Source organism: Brienomyrus brachyistius, unplaced genomic scaffold (genome assembly GCF_023856365.1).
Source record: "Brienomyrus brachyistius isolate T26 unplaced genomic scaffold, BBRACH_0.4 scaffold56, whole genome shotgun sequence".
Classification (NCBI taxonomy): Eukaryota; Metazoa; Chordata; class Actinopteri; order Osteoglossiformes; family Mormyridae; genus Brienomyrus; species Brienomyrus brachyistius.
Window position 1 is genome coordinate 263,595 of NW_026042331.1, and position 23,240 is coordinate 286,834.

Sequence of the window (23,240 nt, forward strand, 5' to 3'; positions counted from 1 at the left end):
CACACAGGGAGCCAAGCCGCAGCTGAGCAAAGCAGAGTCGCCCGCGGTCTCCCATTCAGCCCTCCTACCCGTTTGGTGAGCTGGGTGTCCATCATGAAGTTATGTACATGCTTCTCGGCCTTGGTCAGCTCCAGCTTTCGGGCCACCACAGCAACCACCAGTGCTGTGCACCCTGCGCCCTGGGAGGGAGGGGGGGGGGGGGGGGTTCTGTTACTATGGCCCTCTGGCAGTTACACAGCCACATCCATACTGACTCAGTACAGTTTGGCCCCAGATGATAAAGAATGTAATAGTGTCTTAGCCAGACAACGGGAATCTGGATTCCTTTGCTGCAGCGTCAGAGTCATGGCCAGTCCCTGAGCTCTGACCTTCGCTGGGGCTAAAGCTGCTATCATCATATTTCACAGGGGGTCCATATCGCAGCCTGAGAACCGCATGCCCAGATTAGGCAATGGAAGCATGAAAGAGAAGGAAATCAAGGCTGGTTTCCCACTGCTGTTCTCCAGAAAACCATTCCATTGAATTCACAACAATTAGCCTGCTTCTAAAAATACTCCATTATGAGTCACATTTAATACAGTTTTATTGATTGTTGATGGAGTGACAGAGCACAGTAGCAGCCGCTGTTCTTTAGGTCACATAAGACCAGCAGGACTCCTGTACTGCCCAGCAAGCTTATCGATGAGTGGGCTGCCTAATGCCAAACCATAATTAAACTGCTTCTTAAAACATGTAAAAAAATGATCCAGCCTCTCTTTGGCTGCCCTTTGTATCATCTAAGTATGGCACCCCATAAGGTACAAAAATATATGAAATAAAACCACCATGCAGCATTAAGCCCCCAGCTTTGATTAGCTCCAATTAGGCCCAAATTCATCCTTAAAAGACTAAATTATGACAAAACACTGTGAGGTGCCTCACCAAACGTCTATGTATCATTCTATTCTATTGTGTGTTATATGTCACTCTGGCTAAATTGACTATTACATACAAGGACTCCCAATAATTGTGCTTTATATACTTCTAGGATTTGAACCAGCAACCTGACAAGTTCATAGTCACACAGCATCCCTGTATATGAGGACCCTTGCTGGCTAAGGTCTTATTATTTATACTGATTCCAAATTGCCTTTACGTTCAGAAAGTCATTTCGCTGTAGATGCCTTGTATCATATTTGAATTTTTGTAAACATGAGTGATTTCTTGTCATGTCAATTGAAATGAATCAAATTAAACTGAGGGAGAAGTGAGAGAAAGGAACTGCAATTAGGGGACAGAGGAACAGGGATAAATGTTCTGACCTTCTGGGACTGACGATGACTGATTAGCAATGTATAACATTCACTCAGGCACAGCAAAGCCACATGAGAGAAGTGTACCTGTCACCGATAGTGGCATGCAGTGAGATCGGAGCCAGTGTACATGGGTGTACATATCAACAGCGCCCAGACCAATCGTGTGCGAGCTACATCACAGAATGGGTATATGGAATTTGTATCTTTACACTTGCATTGATGGTAGCTACTCCAGGTATCTTTGTTGCCGCTGTGTGTGTTCAACCTGCACATGTTCAGTATGTTCATGACAGTACCTTCTGACATGCCTTTATTGTGAGTCTGTACATGTGCAATGTCATCTCCAGGGTCACATTTGGAAAAAACAATTCTATGACATTTGATATCAGAACTATATTTATCCATCCATCCATCCATCCATCCATCCATCCATCACCTCTTATCTTGTACTGGGCCGTGGGGAGCCTGGAGCCACACACTGAATCACAGGGCTCAAGGTAGGGGACACTTATTATTTCTGTTTTGTTCTTACATTTGTGGCATTTGGAACCTTAAGCAAATGTGTCAGAGTTACAAGTTATAACTCACTAATGGCACCTTAGCATCCTACTTCCCACCACTAACGAGGACAAGAGTACATTCCAGCAGCCGGCATTCACTGTAGTCATGACAACAAGGTCAAAATTTCCACCTGTAGAGAGTCTGTCAAATCACTTTCACTAAGACACACCTCTGTTCTCTCATTGACTCCATGTCCTCCTCTTAGCCAGCTCAGTACAGCTGGGATGTCGGAGGAGATTCAGCAGCTCAGACATGCTTATTTCCCCCAGCCTCATATCCACGCCTTCTTTTTCATTTTTGAATCGAAAGTCTTGGAGCACATGAGAATTTGGCGGGGTACGTGTGGGGGTGCGTGCAGTAGTGCAGGTGAGATACAGAAAGGTTCACAGAAATGACTAAATGAATTAACAGATAATTGTGAACGTCATCCAAAGATGAAAACAGTGCCTGTCACCAGAGGATCAAACAATAATTTGAAAAATGGCTTTAGCAGGAACTCAATTTCTATTCCATTCTTCTTCTAGCATAACAAGTGAAGCATAAGATATTTCACTGCTAAGCAACCAATGAAATAACAGAACTGGTCAGTGGCCGCATTTCCTCCAGCAGCCGCACAGGCTCCCTTCAATCCCAGCCCAGGAGACTGTCTCAAGCAAATTAGGGAAGAAGAGCCTTAACAGAGTCACACAACAGGGCAGAAGGAAAGAAGCCCCCCCTTTCCACTGTGCTCATATAGGAGTGTTTCAGTGGCAATAAAAAGGGAAAGAAAAGCAAAAGTAAAAGACCTTTTCTAGAATACCAGCCTTACGCAGGGTGCACACACCCAGGGGTAATCAGCATCCCAGCTTCTAACCTTGGAAGTCTGACACAATGCTGACACCTTATAGGACAAAATTAACTAATACAATTACAAATAAATGACACACAAACACACACAAATAATTTCCATGTGCCAGGATATTGTCATTTCTTGCCAACTGTGCAGCTAAACTACCATGCAGCCTGTAGAGAAGCAGCAGACAGCCCTGCTATTGTGCTTTTAAGGGAAACAACGTGAAGCTTAACCTGATCTCCTTCGTTGTATGTAATGTCCAGCAGTATAAATAGGCAGAAATCCACCTAAGCAACAACATCCGCGGCACTGCCATGACAACTGCGTCAGGGGCCACTGGCCATATGACATACATCTTCCTAATTTAAATGAGTATCTTCGTTTTGTTCTAGAAGGTTCTATTTAGGTCACAGAGAACATTCTCCAAACATACTTATCACATTGTCGCTGTAAGCTGTTTAAGATTCATATGCCAATATTACTTACTGATTAAAAGTCTCCATGGAAATATATTTAAATGGAAATGAATACAAATTTACTAGTCATAGAATATTCTGTGGATGCTTTACTGAAAACCTGCCTTATTCATTTTGGATTTTCAAAAACATTCTCAACACTTTTATAAATTGCCCATTAAATAGCAATCTCTAAAGTACATTTCTAGAAATTGTGGGAAAGTCTGCCATTTACTGGTGAAGTAATCAAGCATCTCTTGAACTGCTTCTTAAACACTGACATATTTTGGATAGGGCAGAGACACACAGAAAGTTAGGAAAGAATAGACAACTACAGGCAGTTAAAAATTGATAGCATAAGGGGCCATAAGGGAACACTCATGTCACATCAGCTCACACACACATGCACACATCAGCTCACACACACTCATCAGCTCACACACACATCAGCTTAGATACACTAATGTACACGCACACATCAGCTCACACACACTCATGCACACATCAGCTCTCACACACTCATGCACACATCAGCTCTCACATACTCATGCACACATCAGCTCAGACACACTCATGCACATGCACGCATCAGCTCACATACTCTCATGCATATGCACACATCAGCTCACACACACTCATGCACATGCACACATCAGCTCACACACACTCATGCACATGTACACATCAGCTCACACACACTCATGCACATGCACACAACAGCTCACACACACTCATGCACATGCACACATCAGCTCACACACACTCATGCACACAACAGCTCACACACTCATGCATACGCACACATGCACACAACAGCTCACACACACTCATGCATATGCACTCATGCACACATCAGCTCAGACACACTCATGCACACATCAGCTCAGACACACTCATGCACACGCACGCATCAGCTCACACACACTCATGCACACGCACGCATCAGCTCACACACACTCATGCACATGCACACATCAGCTCACACACACTCATGCACATGTACACATCAGCTCACACACTCATGCGCATGCACACATCAGCTCACACACACTCATGCACATGTACACATCAGCTCACACACACTCATGCACATGCACACATCAGCTCACACACACTCATGCACAAAACAGCTCACACACTCATGCACACAACAGCTCACACACTCATGCACACAACAGCTCACACACTCATGCATACTCACACATGCACACAACAGCTCACACACACTCATGCATATGCACACATGCACACATCAGCTCACACACACTAATGCACTCATTAGCTCACACACACTCATGTGCACGCACACATCAGCTCACACACTCATGCACACGTCAGCTCACACATACTCATGCACACACCAACTCACACACACTGAGGCACATGCACACATCAGCTCACACACACTCACGCTCACGCATATACACCAACTCGCACACACTCATGCATACGCATATATCATCTTACACACACTCATGCATTTGCACTCATGCACACACATCAGCTCACACATACACACACACACACACAGACACACACACACACACAGACACACACACACACACACACAATCTAAAGACAGAAGCCACACAGACTGCATTTCTCTTTCTGAATGTGCAACATGAACAGGCTGAATGACGCATGCTGTGCCAGCGGCTGGCTTACCATGATGCCAGTCAGCAGGCAGACGCCTTTCCCACAGTAGGTGTGCGGCACCATGTCACCATACCCAATGGACAGGAAGGTAATGGAGATGAGCCACATGGCTCCCAGGAAGTTGCTGGTCACATCCTGGGCATCATGGTACCTGAAAAAAAGAAACATTTTTACATCCTGGACTTCAATTTGTCTGGATAAATATGCAAGTAGCTGACCATAACATCATCCTAGTTATAGATTTTATATATAAAGCTTGGATTTTTAAAAATAGAATTAGAAAATGTGAATATATTTTGGTTTTGTCTGATGTCCTTTTAGCAATGAAACGTCGACGATGAATGTTAATAAAAGGGAACAAAAAGAATCCAATTAGGTTGGCCCTACCTCATTTCCTGTGAATTCATGCACAGCTTACCATCACATCACACTGTACACTGCATTTTTGCTCAGTGAATGGACAGATGTTTCTCTAAAATGATCGCCCACTCTTTTTCTGGCAAGAAATCAAAACCTCTCTGAAAAACAACATAAAGTCTTTCCAAAGTTTGTAGTGCGCAATGCAAGTGAGTATGTAACTAAAATAGCGAGAACATGACTTTTGTTTCGTAGGTGACTCATTATTCACTATGTTAATTAGAAGTACGTGACAGCTACGAAAAAAGTTCCTGAGCTGTCAGAGATAGAGAGACATTTAGTTCTGTTAGTTCAGGGTTTCTCAATCCAGTCCTCGGAGACTCCCAGATGGTCCATGTTTTTGCTCCCTCCCAGCCCCATGACAGATGGTCCACATTTTTGCTCCCGTAGACTGCTTGAGGGTCCCCAAGGACCGGTTCGAGAATCACTGGGTTATTCGCTACTCACCAGAAAAGTACGACCTCAGAATGGAATCAGCAGATCAGTGGCACTGTCTCAAAAAACCTGTTTGTTTTGGACTTCACATAGCTGACATTTACGGCAGGGCTGTCATTTGGAGACCACTGGCATCTAAAGCTAAAACAGAAAGATGCTTAACCTAGTGTAAGGTGCACAGAGCCTGGGCCCCCGATCAATGGAAACAAGTAACAATAAGCCATCCTTTATCCCTTTGTCCCTGTAGACTGGTTTATTTTTGGAAAAACACAATGGATGCCTTTAACCTACAATGTCTGTTGGTATGGGCAACCATCTCGAGAGAGGCATTGCGTCCAATGATGGCTCTGCGTGGTCGTATAATAACCAAGGAAGATGAGGTCATTTTAGAAGACTGCGTGCACCCTGTGGTGCAAACACTGCTCCCTCATGATGTTTGCATATTCCAAGTCGATAATTCTCTTATACACTGCGAAAAAAAAATTCAAGAGAGTTTTCATTAGCAGCAGGACGAAGCCAAATGCCTTCCAATCCAATCACCAGAACTAAACATCATTGAACTGCTATGGTACGTTCTGGGGCATAGAGGGCAAAGTAGATTTCCACCTCCATCATCACTCAAAGACTTCTTGAAATATGGTCCAATTTCCAATTACACACATTTCATGTGGATGACAGAATTGTAGAAGTTTTAACACTGTACTGAAGGCAAAGGTGGCCCTATTAGTCACTTGATTATAATATGTTGTCTGGGTGCTCTGGGTATCTGGGTTAGGATTTCTGCCAGTGACTGATTCAAATTCCAAGGCTGGCAGGCTAATGCTGCCCTTGGGCCTCACATTAAGGCCCTTAACCCCCAGCTTCAGGGACACTGAATGCTGGCTGATCCTGCAGTATGACCCCTCAAGCCTGCTCTCACATATATGTGTCAGGTGTAAAATTTCCTCACAGGGATCAATATCCCTGTTCTATTTTCATTATACTCTGTCCATTTTGAGATACAGGCATGTATACCAGATTACATTTATTTTTTTAATCCATGGCATATGTTTAATATTTGTATTCTTATGTATTTATATTTGGTGACATTTACAAAATTATTTGACTAGCCATTTCTAAAAATGAATTTGATGCTAACTACAAAGAATGAAAATACAGTAATATGTATTGAAAAACAATAAGTAAAATCACAAATGTGTGCTGTTTAGATGTTACATAAGACTATTAGGCCTCAGAAGTTGAATATTTCTATATCCAATGGCAAAAATCCACATTCTAATTTTTGAAGATTTATGGTGGCTACTATTACTTATTCAACAGGTGTATCTGCATTTTTATTTAGCCTAACAGCCCTTGTCATTGGTGTTGCCAACTTATCGACTTTGTGGCTAGAGCTAGTGACCCTTTTTTTCAAATAAGCAACTAGCAACAAAATTAGCAATTTTTTGCAAAAACCTTAGCTGACAACAGAGAGAGAAAAAATGTGAATGAGAACAGCTTTATTGGGAATTTGGCAGTAGTAAAATATAGTATAGGTGAGGACAGATGAGTAGGGGAGAAGCAAACAGATGTAAATGACTGACACCATCTGAGACCAGTCAGAATGCAAATACAATGTAATTACATCGTCAACATCACTAATTAGCGCATGGGGGGGGAGTCAACATTTCAAGTAGGTTTTAGCTACTTTCTTCTACTTTCTAACTTATCTGTAACACTAGAATTTCATTAATTAATTCAACTAGCAGGATTTTACAGGCAAATTTGCTTTGGAAATTGCCATCAAAATACCATATGCAGCAATATGGTATATGACGGTGAGAAAAATTAAATACTGCCCAACCCTAGTCAGATGTAACGTAAATCCAAGGCAGGAGACTTTTAAACTATATTATGCACATAAGCCTTTGTCAGCTGTTTAGAACATAAGAACATAAGTTTATTGCCAATTGTTTGATATTTTAATTTCACGCCACCATTTAGATGATGTTGTTGCTGGCAGTGTCACGCCCAGACAGGTGACCACGCCCACATAGGTGGGGCAACAGCTGAAACCACTAAACATGGACATCGCCGGCGTATAATAACGATGAAGGCAGGAACAGCGGCGCGAAGTATTGTTGCCATTATCTAAGGAGCTTTATTGAGCACTAGCTTGTCTTTCGTTTCTCTCGCCTGTCCTGGGTCCCTCGTCTTCCCGACTCCTGCTTGTTCCCGCCTCACGTCCTTCCCGTCCCCTTGTCTGGTGTGTTGTCTGGTGTAGGACTGACCACCCCGGCTTCTGACCCCTTTGGATCGTACCTGACTTCGTCTCCAGCTTCGTTTTGATTTTGGTTCCCAATAAAACCACAATCTCGTGCAAACTGGGACCCGTCTCCTGTCTCCGCCCGAAGCATGACAGGCAGTTCTTCCACCCGTTTGCAAATAACGCTATACAACTGATAACGATACCATAATGTCGCGGATACTGGGACAAGAAAACACGTGAAAACTCCCATAAACAAGAGTACATGCCTGGGATCTGTTTGACTGAATAGCCACAACCTTTTATTTTGTGATGCGAGAGAGTTTTCGCTGAGGAAAGACGATAAAAATACTTCTCCTTTCATGGATAACTGCAAATTTGTTTAAACATTTATGGGCCTCCACAAGGAAAAAAGAAGTTCCCACCAGTCAACTGTTGACTGTAACCAAGCAATACAAACACTCGCTCCAAACTGCTTTGCATCATGTAACAATTTGCAAAATATATTTATATTTTGCTGCTGAACTAGGGAACATTTACCAAAAGCTCCTGTTAGCAACTGAACTAGACAGCTGAAACTAGGCTGGGCGATATGGACCAAAAATCATATCTCGATATTATTTAGCAGAACAGTGATATGATATATGGGCAGGATACAGTTGTGCAAAAGACAGACATGGAGAGGAGAAAGGTGTACTGGGGACTCTACGAGTACAATTTTAAAGCAACGTTAACTATATCGATATAAATTATATTGTCTCATCCTATATCTCCTATTAAACTAGCTAAGTCGATATATCTTAAAACTGGACACATCGCCCATTCCTTGCTGAAATCATTCAGTTTCATGGTTTCAATTGTGTAAGTCACAAACTTAATGTGCAAAGTTCTGTGCTCTTATTTTTTAAATTTTGCGTTGCAACCTCTTCCGTTTTTGAACGAACAAAGAACACGTAAGTTATGACATATATGTGAATTATACAAGAGATTTTAATGCAAAAGGAAAACATCTTATTTTAAACAAGTATATAAACAAGTATATAAAATAAAATAATATACATACATACATACATACACACACACACACACACACACACACACACACACACACACACACACACACACTAAATGGGGAATTGGAGCAATTTTTCGGGCCAAAATATTGACACAGCACATAAAAAACAAGGAGAACAGCACTAGTAACCAGACCCTATGTTTCTCTTTTTGGGCGTACAGTACACTGTTAATTCAAGTAATAAAAATGTGACTGAGCACAGTTATTTTGACATACTTTGATTCCAGGATAAATGCAGTATTCCCAAGAAAAATCAATATCGCGATTTATAAACTTCACTCTTCAATAACTCCCTCTTCACATTTGTATTTCCCTGACAGCAGAGATTTATTTCTGTCTTATTTGAGACATAGATGACAAAATGTGTTATAGACAAATTCCAGGCAATTAAATTCAACAGACATAATATTAAATGACTTCTCCGGAGTATGAACGCGGAAGGAGTATCACAGGAATTTATGTGTATTTTATTGCTGCAGAGTGCCCACAGAATAATTCATACTTGGCCGCTTCAGAAATACAGAGCAATTTTTGACAGATGGGAGAAGGATGTCCAGCAAACGGCTCCTGTAGTGTTGCTATAAGCATCTGGTTGTAAGAACATGCAAATTAGTCATGTGCATTAACATGAAGTGACCTGTTAGGCCACTCTTTGGCCGGTGAGGGCTTGTCCACAGCCAGTTAAGACTCAGTGGCTGATACATTGCTCAGTTTTCCTGAATGTTCTTCTCTTCACTTAATTGTACAACTATGATGTACTGAGCACTGCTGACTCAGAAATGTGGTGATATTTCTAATGTTGCCTTGCTCTAACATGCTAATTTTAAAAAGTTAATTAAAAAATGCAGATGGTGCTATATGAAAAATAACAGATGTCGTGCGTAATCGCATGCAGGATGCTACCACAATATGATATAAGCACTATAAATTAATCAGTTTGAGTTTTTACAGGCAGAAAACACTGATCACTAAATAATGTACAAAGCCACTTTTCTATAAATTCTGATTTGTGTTGCACCATCCACTTTGATTAACATTACAGAAAACTCTACATTAGCACATTTGAAATGCTCAATTCAAACTCACACAATGTAAGTGTTCAGAACACCTTTAAGTGGTTAGTATAGGGGAAAACTCAGCAGTCTCTTCTTTAAAACAATAATGAGACTTAACACCTTCATGTCTATTCTTAGAAGACTTTGGGAAAATTTGACTAAGACACTCATAAACATCCCGTTAGAACCCTAAGCATCCAATAATTTCTACAAAGCTTGGTGAAGCCACCCTCTGTTACAATATGTAGAATTAACAAGCACCACATGCTAGAAGAGTTGTGAACAGACTAAAAGGCACAGGACAGAACGGCATGGGGCAACACAACCCAGCTGGTTTCACGTCCTCCAACTTTGCTCTGAAGTTCCCCTTACAGTTTCACATTCAGCTTCAGCATCAGCACCAATGTGCTCTCGGTTCCCCAGCTCTGGGGTCCTCCTTCGTTTTTGCTCTGCGTTCCGTGACCTTACATTCTCCTGGTTTATATTCTGCATCGTGTTTCCCAGCTTTGCATTACCCTGCTTGTACTTTATCTCCTGTATTTTTCTGTCCTGGTCCACATCTCCATAATCTGCATTCCCCTGCTTTAGTTCTACAGCATGTTCCCCAACTTTATGTTTTTCACAGTAATGTGTTACGTTCCACTTACACCCATGTGTGGAACTTTCTCTGTTCCCTGACAGCAGGAGCTGCACTTTGCTCACCTTTCACAGACGCGCACCGTCCAGGCTGCAATAATCCACAAGGAGATGCTGAAGACCAGCAGAACGGTGCCGGGACAGATGGTCATTAGGGTCTTCATCACAAAGCGCGTGTTAAAGTGCACCTAGCAACACAGAGAATGACACCGGTCTTTGCTGAACCTTAGGTACAGCTTAGAACCCTCACATATTGATATTCAACATCATACAGTATAGAACCTTCCCTTCAGTAAATCATACCATCTAGGGACATGCAGCATCATCTCCAATAGTGGAACGAAAAAGTTTGAAAGCCGTCTAGACCCCCCCGTGGCTGACCTTGTTGAGAGCCCCAATACTGCGAGATGAGGCATCGGTGAAGAGCTTGCTGTGCAGCAGCATGACACGGGCGATGAGGTAGAGCCGCAGGAACATGGGCACCGACAGAACCATGTCCACGTCGGCCTTGGCCAGAGACGGCGTGTACGAGAAGGCCAGTCGCGCCTGCCAGTGGAAGGTGAAGTCACCCGGCACAGGGTGCACCGCCGACACCAGCAGCTCCAGGGCGATCAGCAGCACCCGCTCTGTTGTCATGGCGATCCGCCAGTCGTCCGCTCCGTTGTCAATGAGGAACAGCTGAGGGGGTGAGAGGGTTCAGTGGTGCTACAGGGATGAGGCTCCTCACGGGTTCCATTACCATCGCGGCTGAATGGGTTAAACATACTCATTTATATTTTTAGCTCAACCTTTACCACTGCTCTGAACATTAGTAAATGCCAATTATTTTGAACTGTTGAATAGACAGAATGTGTTCATCACAATCTCTGTCTTATAGTAACTACTGTCTCATTGCTGAACTGTTAGGGTAACAGTTTTTTTCACACTGAATGTGTCTTGGTGGGTGTTTAATATGATTACATATCGTTGCGCCTGCTTGCAGAATCGATTTCCAGAGTTAATATTTGTAGTGGGGGCTTGTGTGTTCGTGACATGAATGCTATGTTGGTACTGTGATGCTAAGCCAGGGAAAGTATTACCTAATACAGTGCCAGTTCGTTTTATCTGCTTAATGTCAAGCAGTGCGTGTACAGTGCATAAACTGCATGTCAACCTGTGAGTCTACTTTTTTTTTTAAGATTCCAGCCTTGTCATGGTGACTGTTGCCAAGGGGACAACATCAAAGACCATTCATGCTTAATTGCAGTCCCCAGCCCAGGAGAGAAGGGAAACGGAAAGAGAAGAAGACCAAGAGACTTGGCTCAGGCACACAAAGAATACCCAAACCATGCAGACAACTTTGTGCATATGTCTCTGATTGCCACATGGTACTTCCTGAACAGTACGTTTGGAGAAGCATATATGTGTGAACCAACACAGACTAATCCATTAAAAGCATAACTAAATGTCCCATCATAAGTAAAATCAATTTCTATAAATTTAAGATTAAAGAAGTATTTAAATATTACTTTACCTGTACATAATTACTGATGGTAGAAATAATACAAGGCGCATTCTCAGTGATGCTGTACAGTATAACCAATTCTGGAAGATGGATGGATGTAACTATAACATGCCGGTGTCATTACTGGCCTTTAATAAAATCACCTTGACCATGCCCAGACTGCTGGCTTTAATGTGCAGCTCTCCCTTCGTATTAGTGCGTCATATGAAATTTTTTTTTTTGCTTTGGTGCCTCAGACTGTCTCAGATGCTGCCAGTGATAAACACTGTAGCTCCTGTCGGGTCAGACAGTCAGGCATTGAACCTCACAGCACTTATCTCGCAATGACTGAGAAAATCCAAGCAAGACCAAGCCCAATTTACAGGGCTGTCAGGAAATGTAATTTCACTTCACACCATTTCTCTCCTTGCCCCCGTCTCACTCCTTCCTGGGCTCTGCTCCTCTCCCTCCTCCCCCTCTCCCTCGACACTCCCTCTCATTTCCTCGTTAGCGCCGCTAGTGCCTCATACATAATTAAACTCCTTGTGGAGAGGTGATCCGTCAGATGAGGAGGTGTGCAAGCCTACCGGACACTCTGTTCTGCATGCGAGTAGCCATCGGCTCGCCGCCCCCATCTGGTGAGAAAGGGGCTGGCAGGGGGCAGGTTACCACATACATGGGAGCAGGGGCTGCAACACATGTAGGTGCCAGCTCTGACATGGGGGGGATGTGACCATCTCAGGAAGGGTATCCTGCTCACCAGGGTCTTCGTGCCCATCCAGCCTGTCCCTCGCTCAGCAAGCACATTAATCAATTGCAATTTTACATACTGAAACCCAATAACCTCGACCAGCCCTGTAGCGGCTGTCCTGAATTAAGTCATGTTGCCATACCAGAGCTTATTTTTTCTCATGAACAAACTCCCCTTTCCTGGCTTTTCCATCATGCGCTCATTCCATTCTTGCCCGCTTCCTGTAAACTCAGGAAAGAGATTTCCTAATCCCCCCTGCAGTGGTGATTCCTTGGGAAGTTCCCTGACATTGTGCCTGTCCTCTTCATCCCCAGCAACTCTCACAGAAGCAGAAAAACAAGCCACCCCACTTTAATTATGTAAAAATCCAGCTCCCAACATGTGATTATGGACTGGGTTTGCAGGAAGAAGGTTGCTGGTTCAAATCCCAAAAGGGGCTGTTCTGCCCATGAGCAAAATGCTTAACCTGAATTTCTACAGTAGAAGATACATTTGTGAGGAATTAGAGCTGGCTAAGCAATTAAATAATAATAAACGACCTTCCCAATTTAAAGACATGAAAAAAAAATGAAACAGCAGCACTCAGCATACCATAAAATGGCTTCACTTGCCAGGCTCAGCAATAAGCTGTTCTCTAACGGGGAAGGCAGCTCAGCACTAGCAGACTATGTTGCTATGGGTGCAGGCAACAGCCTGTCTAAAAATAACAAGGTTTGTGTTTTGAGATAATAGAGGCAAGTAAGTTCTACACGAAGACAGGATTTGACGACTGACATTTTCTGTCCAGTTAAAAAAATCCTGTCTGACACAAATACAGCAGGTAAAAATAAAGATACTATGAAAGCAAAGCTAATTTTTACCATTTTCATTCTCTCTGCACTGAATGACTCCAAAAGATTTCTCCAGAAATCTCGGTGTGCAGGGATTAGATGGCTAGTTGAGTGATTAGGACCCTTAGTATGTCTCACTTAATCCAGATATATTATGCAATTTTGGCACGCTGTCCATGAATATACTATATACAATAATAACCTTGATGTCCGGCATAATAAGAAGGGTGTTACTGCGGTAAAGCGGAGCTCACAGCAGAAGCAGACTGGGCCCCTCAGCCAGAGACAGTGAGAGAAGCATCTGTGGCTACCGTATGACTGAAGAGCTGACTTTTTGCTTTAGAAATTGAGCTATATCAAAGACTGTCTCAGCAAACATCTGTACATCCCGGAGGGTCCTCTTTTAAGTGCTGTACTGTTTAGAGCCGTGAATTTGCAACTCAAAAGTTGCTGGTTCACATCCAAGGAGGGGCCCTTCTTTAGCACGAAGGAACATAACAGTAGTTCAACTACACTGCCCTTCTCCTTAAAATAGTTAAAAATTGCAGTTTAGCGTCATCTAAGCAACTAAAAAAATATGAAAAAACAGATTCGGGAATGAAATGGCAAAGTGTCACAGCAGAAAGACTTTGACAGGAACATCAGCAGATGGTGTAGGTCTGTTTGCCTACAATCAGAGCCCTGAAGCCACACATGGTGACAGTTGCTCTGAAATACTTTGTTTGATCTTTGCTTTGGGTGGCACAATCTTATCTTCAGGGGAACTAAGATGGAGGAGGGAGTCTTGTTAAAAAAAAAAAAATTATATATATATATATATATATATATATATATATATATATATATAACTTTTTCAAGGATGTCACAGCAATGTATTAATCAAAAGTCATCACAGTAAGATAAAAAGCTGGAGGAAAGCGAGTCAGAGCAAAGAGAAGCTCACAGGGCTGGCAAAGAGGATAAGATGGAGACTGACACTAGAGCGGTTCCTCACTCACAGGAGCAGGGTGGTAAGGAAGCAGTGCTGTCTGGTCACCGCTCCACAGCACCCTGATTTTCCACGAGAGTAGCTTCACAGCTCTGGATATTTCTCTCCCTGCGCGCACAGCATCCGGGAGGGTGATGTAAGCAGGTGGTCTGAGCAGCTCAGCATCACGTCTAACTCAGCCAGTGATGCAAACCTCCCAAACGGTTTCCCACCATATAAAATGAAATGCACCCAATTCTAAACATACATTCTTACTGTTGCAACAGCAATTAAGGTTTAAGTCTTAAGTTTCAATGGCATTTATCTAATCTTAGAAATGAACCTTTTTACTCAGAATACATTCTGTCATCACTTTTTATTAGTTAAGAAACAGAAACTTTCTGGCTTCAAAAGGTAGTAGATATCATTTATGTTAAAGAAGCCTTTGAGTACTTTTTAATACTTTTTCTGACACTTGAGGGGATACAAATAATGTAGTTGTACACTCTTACTTAACGAATTAATTAACCAGAAACTAAGAGTTGTATACTGATCCAATGTTTGTTCGTCGTTATTCGGTCACAATGGTTTATGCATTTCATGCAATTAATATATTTGCTCATGATTTGTACTTGAGTAGTAACTGAGTTACTAAGTTACTTGTCCCCCCTCAAGTAAAGTGTAACCAGAAAATCACTGACAGATTAACCCACGGCTAAAGTTGTCTGTTAGGCTGTTATTTAGCATCGCTAGTGCTATGCGCGCTAATGAGTAATAAACAAATGACAGCATCTTTGTGATCCAACATGAAGTGACTGAGACCCACATGGAGCTACAGCATTTCCTGACAGATTAGTCATGTTTATTTATGAAATTTCCCCTGATGCTAAATCCTGTTTTTTTCCCCTCTGAGTTCTTCCAATAGCTGAGCTCTTTTAAAATCTGTTTACATGAGTTGTCCAAATAGTTATACAGTATATAAAGATAGCCAATCCTATGTCCTGCACCCCCACTTGCCCTGCCCACCTCATTGACCTGCTTTTTTTTAATAAAAATACAGATTAAATTGTCATCATTTAGATTAGTCAGGCAGTCTAATCTGAATGATGGTTCACGCGATACACAGCATTTTCAGAATAAAAGAGGATGCATGGTAGATGGAGGTGGGAGGCAAACACAGCAGGTATATGGGGTGAGGGGCTTAACACAGGGGGCAGACAGTGAAGTGAGATTAGCAAAAGAAGAAAACGACAGAAAGAGAAGGAACTATTTAATTTCCGCTTGGATTCATTTCTGGGTGTGTGATAATCTTGAAATCAATATCTTCATTTACTGACGTTCCTAATTTCTTGAGGCACCAAGTATGGCCAATTGGGAGGTGCCTTATTGCTGCATACTAATGAGGACATAAACACAGGGTTTGATAAGGACCTGTAGCTAAGCTCCGTGCTGCACATTATTATCAACAGAGCTTGTCAGCAAATCCTCTCCAAAATTCATTTAATCATAAAAACAGTAACATCTGACAGATTATCCCCCCCCCCCCCCCCCCGTCTCTCTCTCTCTCTCTCGCTTTCTCTCTCTCTCCAGTATGACTGTCTGGCTGAAAAGAAGCGCGTGGGCCAGTCACAGCTGGAATCCATTCAGGCTGAGAGTGTCGATTGATGGATTGATGGATGTGCATGTTCTGTCTCACGGTGACCATGCAGACCATCTCAGAACAGTGTGGTGTGTCTCTGTCAAACACCAGGCTGTGAGCACGGAACTCGTGATTAGCTGGGTTCCGTGCATAATGTGGCGCAGCAGGTTAAGCCACTGTACCTGTGATCAGAAAGTTGTTCCTTTGAGGTCTGGCCTCAGCAGAACAGTCACATGTCTGTGGGTCCTTGAGCAAGGCCCCCCAAAGGGGCGCTGCGCGCTGGCTGACCCTGCATTGTGACCCCCAAGCCTCCTCTCACTTGTCTGTATGTCTCAGGAAGAGCAAGATAGGTTAGGCATAAAAGAGAATTTCCTTACTGATACTAATAAAGTATCACTGTTCTATTATATTTTTTGCATCCTTCCCTATCCTACTCCATTTATTTGTGTAAATGTCTCAGCTGACTGGCGTAAGTCAATAACTATAACAACAGCCCCAGCATGCAAAAGAATGGAGTCTGACTTGAATAGCGTGTCTTTATACTGTAAGCTATATTCATACCTCTAGCTGCCTAGCAGATACTTGGGAAACATAGTAAGCGCTGCAGGTAGGTTCCACATATCTGGGTAATTATGTGTGTCTTATTACTCAGCTGCCAGGCTCCTCATGTAGCACCAAGCTGTGAACAATTGATATCTGCTCCTCCAGCTCACACCTCCCATTCCCATTAAGAATGAGACCATGTTGTGCAGGAGAGCTGAGCGCAGGCTGGAGGGTGACATCACCCTTCCACCTGGCAACCAGCAACTTGCGGCCCCCTGACTGATCAAGGAAGAAGAAAATGAGCGAGCTGCAGAGGTGCCCTTGCCAATTAATCCCTCCATTTCAGACTCCCTAGGTTACATATGACATTCATTCATTCATTTATTAACCTTTGTTTTACCAGCTGAAGCATTAAGAAAAATTCCTTATTTATGACAAGCAGATGGATTTGCTTTCTGAAGCGACAGAGGCTCAGTGCCTTGCTAAGATAACGATAGCATCCCACCCCCCCTCCACCACCACGGCCACTGTGCTACTCAAAGTGATTTTAGCTAAAGTGATTGTCCAATACCCTCTCCCCTGTATAATAGCATGATAATTATGGGTGATATTGAAACTCAAATGCAGCTCATACACATTTACGGTTCTGAAACTTAGTCTCTATAGAGTGTATGGACATGACGTCACAGCAGGCAGAAGTCACTTCAGCTACACCCACTGAGGGGCAAAAAGACTGAGTGGCAGCAATAGCGTTCACCCTGAATAGGGCGAAAACACATCTAAAATGGGAACGAGCTGTTGTATGGTTGATTTAACAAATTTATTGAACAGGAAGTCACTGCTATTTTTTACAGACTGCTGAAAACTAAATAAAAGCAAATGGATCACTGCAATCCGCAGAAACGACTGGAATCCGAAACGTGGATTTGCAGCTGTCATTTTGCGTCATTTATGTGGGATTTTTTTGTAAAATCATACCTTCAGTTATATACTGTATTGAACACTCATCAATAAAGTATTTAGCATCATTCATGTACTCTGTACATCATTCATGTAGCTGTAAAGTTTTTGCCAGCATTTGTTAAAGTACATCCATGATGATGAGGCTTCTGGTCTACAACAAAGTAAGGGGGGGTGGCTAGATAGTGTGAGATAGCCAAGAAAAATCCAGGTTTCCTTATACGGAGATACTCCACAAAGCAAGTCTAAGTTAGCCAGATATCTTTAAAAGTTTCTACAAAATACGTTGTCAGGAAACCCAATTGCAGGTCACATATTAATGTCCATGGTCCATTGGTTCTTTGGGAAGTTGTATGGATCCCTGTCAAGTTCTGCTTTAGTCTGAGGGGGAGTGTGCCGGCGGGAACAATGACGTCAGGAGAGTCTCTATGATACATCAGTGTGGATGTATAAGCGCAAGTATCCCTGACATCCAAAGGGATACAGACATGTACAGCTAACTGTGTTAGTGGAGTATTTCAGTACCTTCCCAGCTGGAGCTGCAGCCCTCATGCTTGTGACTTTAAACACCATGCAGTCACTGCCCTTCTACAAAAGACGGAGAGCGAACCCAGGACCCCCGAGCATCCAGTGAGCCACAGAAATGCATACATCACTCCATGCCAGTGACAATCTGTGGTAAACCCCAGCAGCCTGAAAAGCGGCATGCTCGGCGCTGTGCACAGTTACCTGCACTTCGCGGGCATGGTAGGCGATGATGAGTCCCAGTAAGACCACTGTAGACAAGCTGATAAGACACTTCAGGGCCAGGGAGAACATGGAACTCTGTAGAGGAGCAAGCACAGAAGTTGAAGTACTCCCCCCCAACTGATGTTAAAGTAACTCACACACACATTAAAGTACCACCAACACATACACAAATGTTAAAGTACCAATTACACATACACAAATGTTAAAGTACCCCCTACACACACACACATTAAAGTACCAATTACACATACACAAATGTTAAAGTACCCCCCTACACACACACAAATGTTAAAGTACCCCCCTACACACACACAAACGTTAAAGTACCCCATACACATGCACAAATGTTAAAGTACCCCTGTATACACACACAAATGTTAAAGTACCCCCCTACACATACACAAATGTTAAAGTACCTCCTACACATACACAAATGTTAAAGTACCTCCTACACACACAAATGTTAAAGTACCCCCCTACACACATTAAGGTACCCCACAATACCCACGCATGTTACCATCACAGGTCACAGGAAACCACATTAACACCATAACAAAGTTGCTGCCACTCGGAGGCACCTTAAACTTCTCCTCTCTGTTACACCCCGTTCTGCATCAGCACTTTCACACCTGTCGCATTATTCATACATGGACATGCATCATTACCCCTGAAACTGCTATCATACACATTCCCCACAGTCCTTAATTCCTGTGACCTTTAACTTACAAATCGTTCGGCACGCGTCTCGTATCACCCTGGCACTGTGTGCGATCCGAGGTGCGTCCCTCGCTCGTTGAGTCGTGCGCAATCAAGCAAGGAAGAAATATGGTGACTGGGAGAGGGCGCAGAACGAAAGGAGGTCAGCAGCCTCCCAGCCCTCACGGGGGAGGAGGCTGTGTCCTTAGCACAGGACATTGTGGCGTTCTGCTAGAGGCAGTGAGACCATTGCACAGGTGTGTCCTCTATTGCTTTGTTCATACTATTAACGTCGCAGCAGAAGCCTAGAGTGCCTCCCAGGACCTTCTGCTTGGTCATTAAATCTGTCATGCATCCCTAGTTACCCCCAGTCAGTGCTAGACTGCGGTGACCCGGGCAAAATGACACCCGCATCCATGTTTAACTTTGAGCCTAAACTTCACATAGTGTTCTTTTCCACAGATAAACACACATCCTGTTCAGGGCTTTCGGCGTCACGATGCTGCGTTCCAGTTTATTATTAGTTATTTTAGGGAAAAAAATTCAAATCGAAATCCCCAAAATAAATCAACAAACACTGACTTGTTCCTGTACTTTCATGAAAATCACCATAGCTTTTCACATATTGAATTTAATTAATAACTTAATTATAGATAATAACTTTAGCGTAACGCATCATCTGCTGCCAGCTTATGTCCTACAGTAAATGACAGTGTAAAATTCCAAAGGCATTAAAGGTCCCGATAGTGCTGTGCCTCTCCTGGGGTTCAGCCTCAGCCATCAGCGGCTTTTTTCGGGTTATGGGTGTCACCACAGCAGATACACACAAACACACACAACACCATCCCTGCTGCTGCCAGCATTCTGAGCACAGCATGGTGGGTCAGTGCAGAGTGTTTCACAACATATGCTGTCCTGGTTTACAGTGATCTAAGGTCTCTAATTATGATTGTTGCGGTTGCACCATCTTTTCATTAAATTTAATGTATTTTAATAGCCCTTTTTTTCAAAATGCAAGCACATTGTAATAAAATGCTTTTACTCTGCAGAGCGACTGGCCCCCTCCTGGACCATTAGCATCTAATGGATAAAGCCCAAGACAGTGAATTAATCTTCAGCCAATTATCAGGTGTCTGAGAAAACGTTGCTTTAGAAGGTCCTGTGCCAGTGTAAGTATCCAGGACACATTGTGTTCTTGGTTAAATCAGAACTTCGTAACAACCTGACGGAAGAGCCGGCAGTGCTAGCAGAACTTTGAACACAGCGATTACTTCATCACAAGTGCTGCTCTGAGCCTGCCATACTTGTGGGGCCATCCCTCACTCTCTGCGCAGATCTCAGCGAGACCCTGCACAGACTCACTCACAGCCACAGGCTCAATTACACACTGCCACGAGCCATTACGTTCTGATGTGTTTTGATGTTTGATGGGGGGGACACAAACAAGCACACAGGATTAGTCACATGTAAAGGTGAAGGTGCAATCACACAGGTTCACCTCCATATTTATCCATCCATCCATTTTCCAAACCGCTTATCCTACTGGGCCGCGGGGGGTCCGGAGCCTATCCTGGAAGCAATGGGCACGAGGCAGGGAACAACCCAGGATGGGGGGCCAGCGCATCGCAGGGCACACTCACACACCATTCACTCACACATGCACACCTATGGGCAATTTAGCAACTCCAATTAGCCGCAGCATGTTTTTGGACAGTGGGGGGAAACCGGAGTACCCGGAGGAAACCCCACGACAACATGGGGAGAACATGCAAACTCCACACACATGTGACCCAGGCGGAGACTCGAACCCGGGTCCCAGAGGTGTGAGGCAACAGTGCTAACCACTGCACCACCATGCCGCCCCCATCCATATTTAAAAAAATACAAATTGAAAAATAGGCAATGGGGGCACCTGAACCATAGACTCCCAAGTAAAGTGTGCATGTGAGAGCTGTGGGCTGTATTTGTTCCACTACAAAAGTGTGTGGTTATAATAACAGGACACTGCACCAAGAAATTGAGTTCAGGTTACGCAGACAGCTGCCTGTTCCTTCAGTAAAATGCACACACGCTGGTAGACACTCGGCACACACACGGATGCGTATCAGACATGCAAACACCCACAGCAGCAAAACCATTAATCAAGATGTGTCAGAGATTAACCGTTAAACCTTAGGCTCATTTGCATAAAAAACAATAAATGCTATATCACTATAAAAAAAGTCATATTACTCAGCCAGTACTGAGGAATCACAGATCATATACTAACGTAGCTCTCAAAATTAGCAGCAATTTTGGGGATTTCTTTATTTTACTCTTAGGTTGTAATACAAAATAACTTAAAATCACCCCACTTCTATTCAGCAAACATACCAATTGATCTTCTGCATAGTTCTTTTCACTTTTTCCTTTTCTGACAGCCTGACTGTGTGTGTTAGAGACAAAAAGGTAAATGATTACAACGGTGTGAATGCAGTAATGAACACGGTGACCTGACAGACGCACACTGACAATGAGAGGAGCAGACTGGCCACACACCCATAACTCTCCGGTGCCTCTGTTCAGTGTGCAAACCCCTTTGTATCTACAAATACTTAAGAATCAAATGTCCCCCACACTTTCCCACCAAAGGAAATCTTATTTCTCCAAAGTCATCAGATTGTCATTCTTTACCTCCCTCAAACATGCCCTCAGTGCTTTGCCCACAGCATGGTTCTCATAACAGAAAGAGCTAAATCCAGTATGGACCTTTCAGATAAGGTCATATTTTTTAACACACAAATATTTCATGTTGTGCACAGTCTGCGAACTCCTAGAACCTCTACAGTCAACAAGTCTGTGGACAACGCTCTTAACATGAGTCTCCACTTTATTTACCAACATTTGGACTCTTTCTTTACACAATAAAGCCAGAGCCGTTAGAAAACAATCTAACCTCACTAAATCTGCTGCTCTCCATCTGCCTCTGGGTCACTGACTTCTTGAACAGTTGGTAGCAGTATATGTGACTGGGTGGTCACATGACCAACCCCCGATTATATGTGCTGGAACTCCACAGGGCTGTGTTCTGTCTCCCAAATTTTTATGCTCTATACCAGTGACTACATTTCTAAGCCATCAGTGAAACTCATTAACTTTGCCGACGATGCCATACTGACTCGCCAAATTTATGACAAGACTTTCTCTAATCGGGAAGTGAGGCACCTGTTAAACTAGACCAACCCGGTCCCCAAGACCCAAAAAATACAAGAGATGATCATCGACCCCAGGGATCATCGACCTCACTGGACATTAATGGCTGTATTTTTGCTCGGTCATTCAGGTACTGGGCACTTTCTGATCCATGGATCTGAATTGGAAGGTCAGCAGCATTTCCACTGTCATGAGAGCCCCGCAGCGGCTCCCTCCCGTATGGTAGCTAAGAAGTTCAAGCTTCTTACATGGGTAACTCTGGTGTAGGTCAACACTGCCGTCATTCAGTCCATCCTAACCTCATCCACCCTCATCAATGAAAAGGAGAAAGAGGAAAGTGTATGAAAGGGGGAAAGAGGAAAGTATATAAAAGGGGGAAAGAGGAAAGCGTATGAAAGGGGGAAAGAGGAAAGTGTATGAAAGGGGGAAAGAGGAAAGTATATAAAAGGGGGAAAGAGGAAAGTATATAAAAGGGGGAAGCATAGGAAAGAGGGGAAGAGGAAAGCGTATGAGAGGGGGAAAGAGGAAAGCGTGTGAAAGGGGGAAAGAGGAAAGCGTGTGAAAGGGGGAAAGAGGAAAGCGTATGAAAGGGGGAAGCATAGGAAAGAGGGAAAGAGGGAAGCGTATGAAAGAGGGAAAGAGGAAAGCGTATGAAAGGGGGAAAGGGGAAAGCGTGTGAAAGGGGGAAAGAGGAAAGCGTGTGAAAGGGGGAAAGAGGAAAGCGTGTGAAAGGGGGAAAGAGGAAAGCATATGAAAGGGGGAAAGAG

At 43.3% G+C, this 23,240-nt stretch overlaps 1 protein-coding gene across 6 annotated transcripts in view; it reads right to left on the minus strand.

Annotated features, from left to right (window-relative positions):
• LOC125724457 (small conductance calcium-activated potassium channel protein 3-like) overlaps positions 1-23,240 on the minus strand; it is a 35,363-nt gene that overhangs the window by 9,052 nt on the left and 3,071 nt on the right. For 5 of the 6 annotated variants that reach the window (XR_007387191.1, XR_007387192.1, XM_049001156.1 and 2 more), the window contains exons 3-7: positions 18,565-18,660; positions 11,044-11,340; positions 10,729-10,850; positions 4,809-4,950; positions 69-179 (exon numbers count right to left, since the gene is read on the minus strand). Coding sequence is in view for 4 of the 6 variants with exons in the window: in XM_049001156.1 (XP_048857113.1) it covers positions 69-179; positions 4,809-4,950; positions 10,729-10,850; positions 11,044-11,340; positions 18,565-18,660 (768 nt within the window). In the remaining 2 variants the exon portion in view is untranslated. Of the gene's footprint in view, positions 1-68; positions 180-4,808; positions 4,951-10,728; positions 10,851-11,043; positions 11,341-18,564; positions 18,661-21,654; positions 21,707-23,240 lie in introns of all 6 variants that reach the window. The other variant, XM_049001159.1, reaches the window with a different exon arrangement.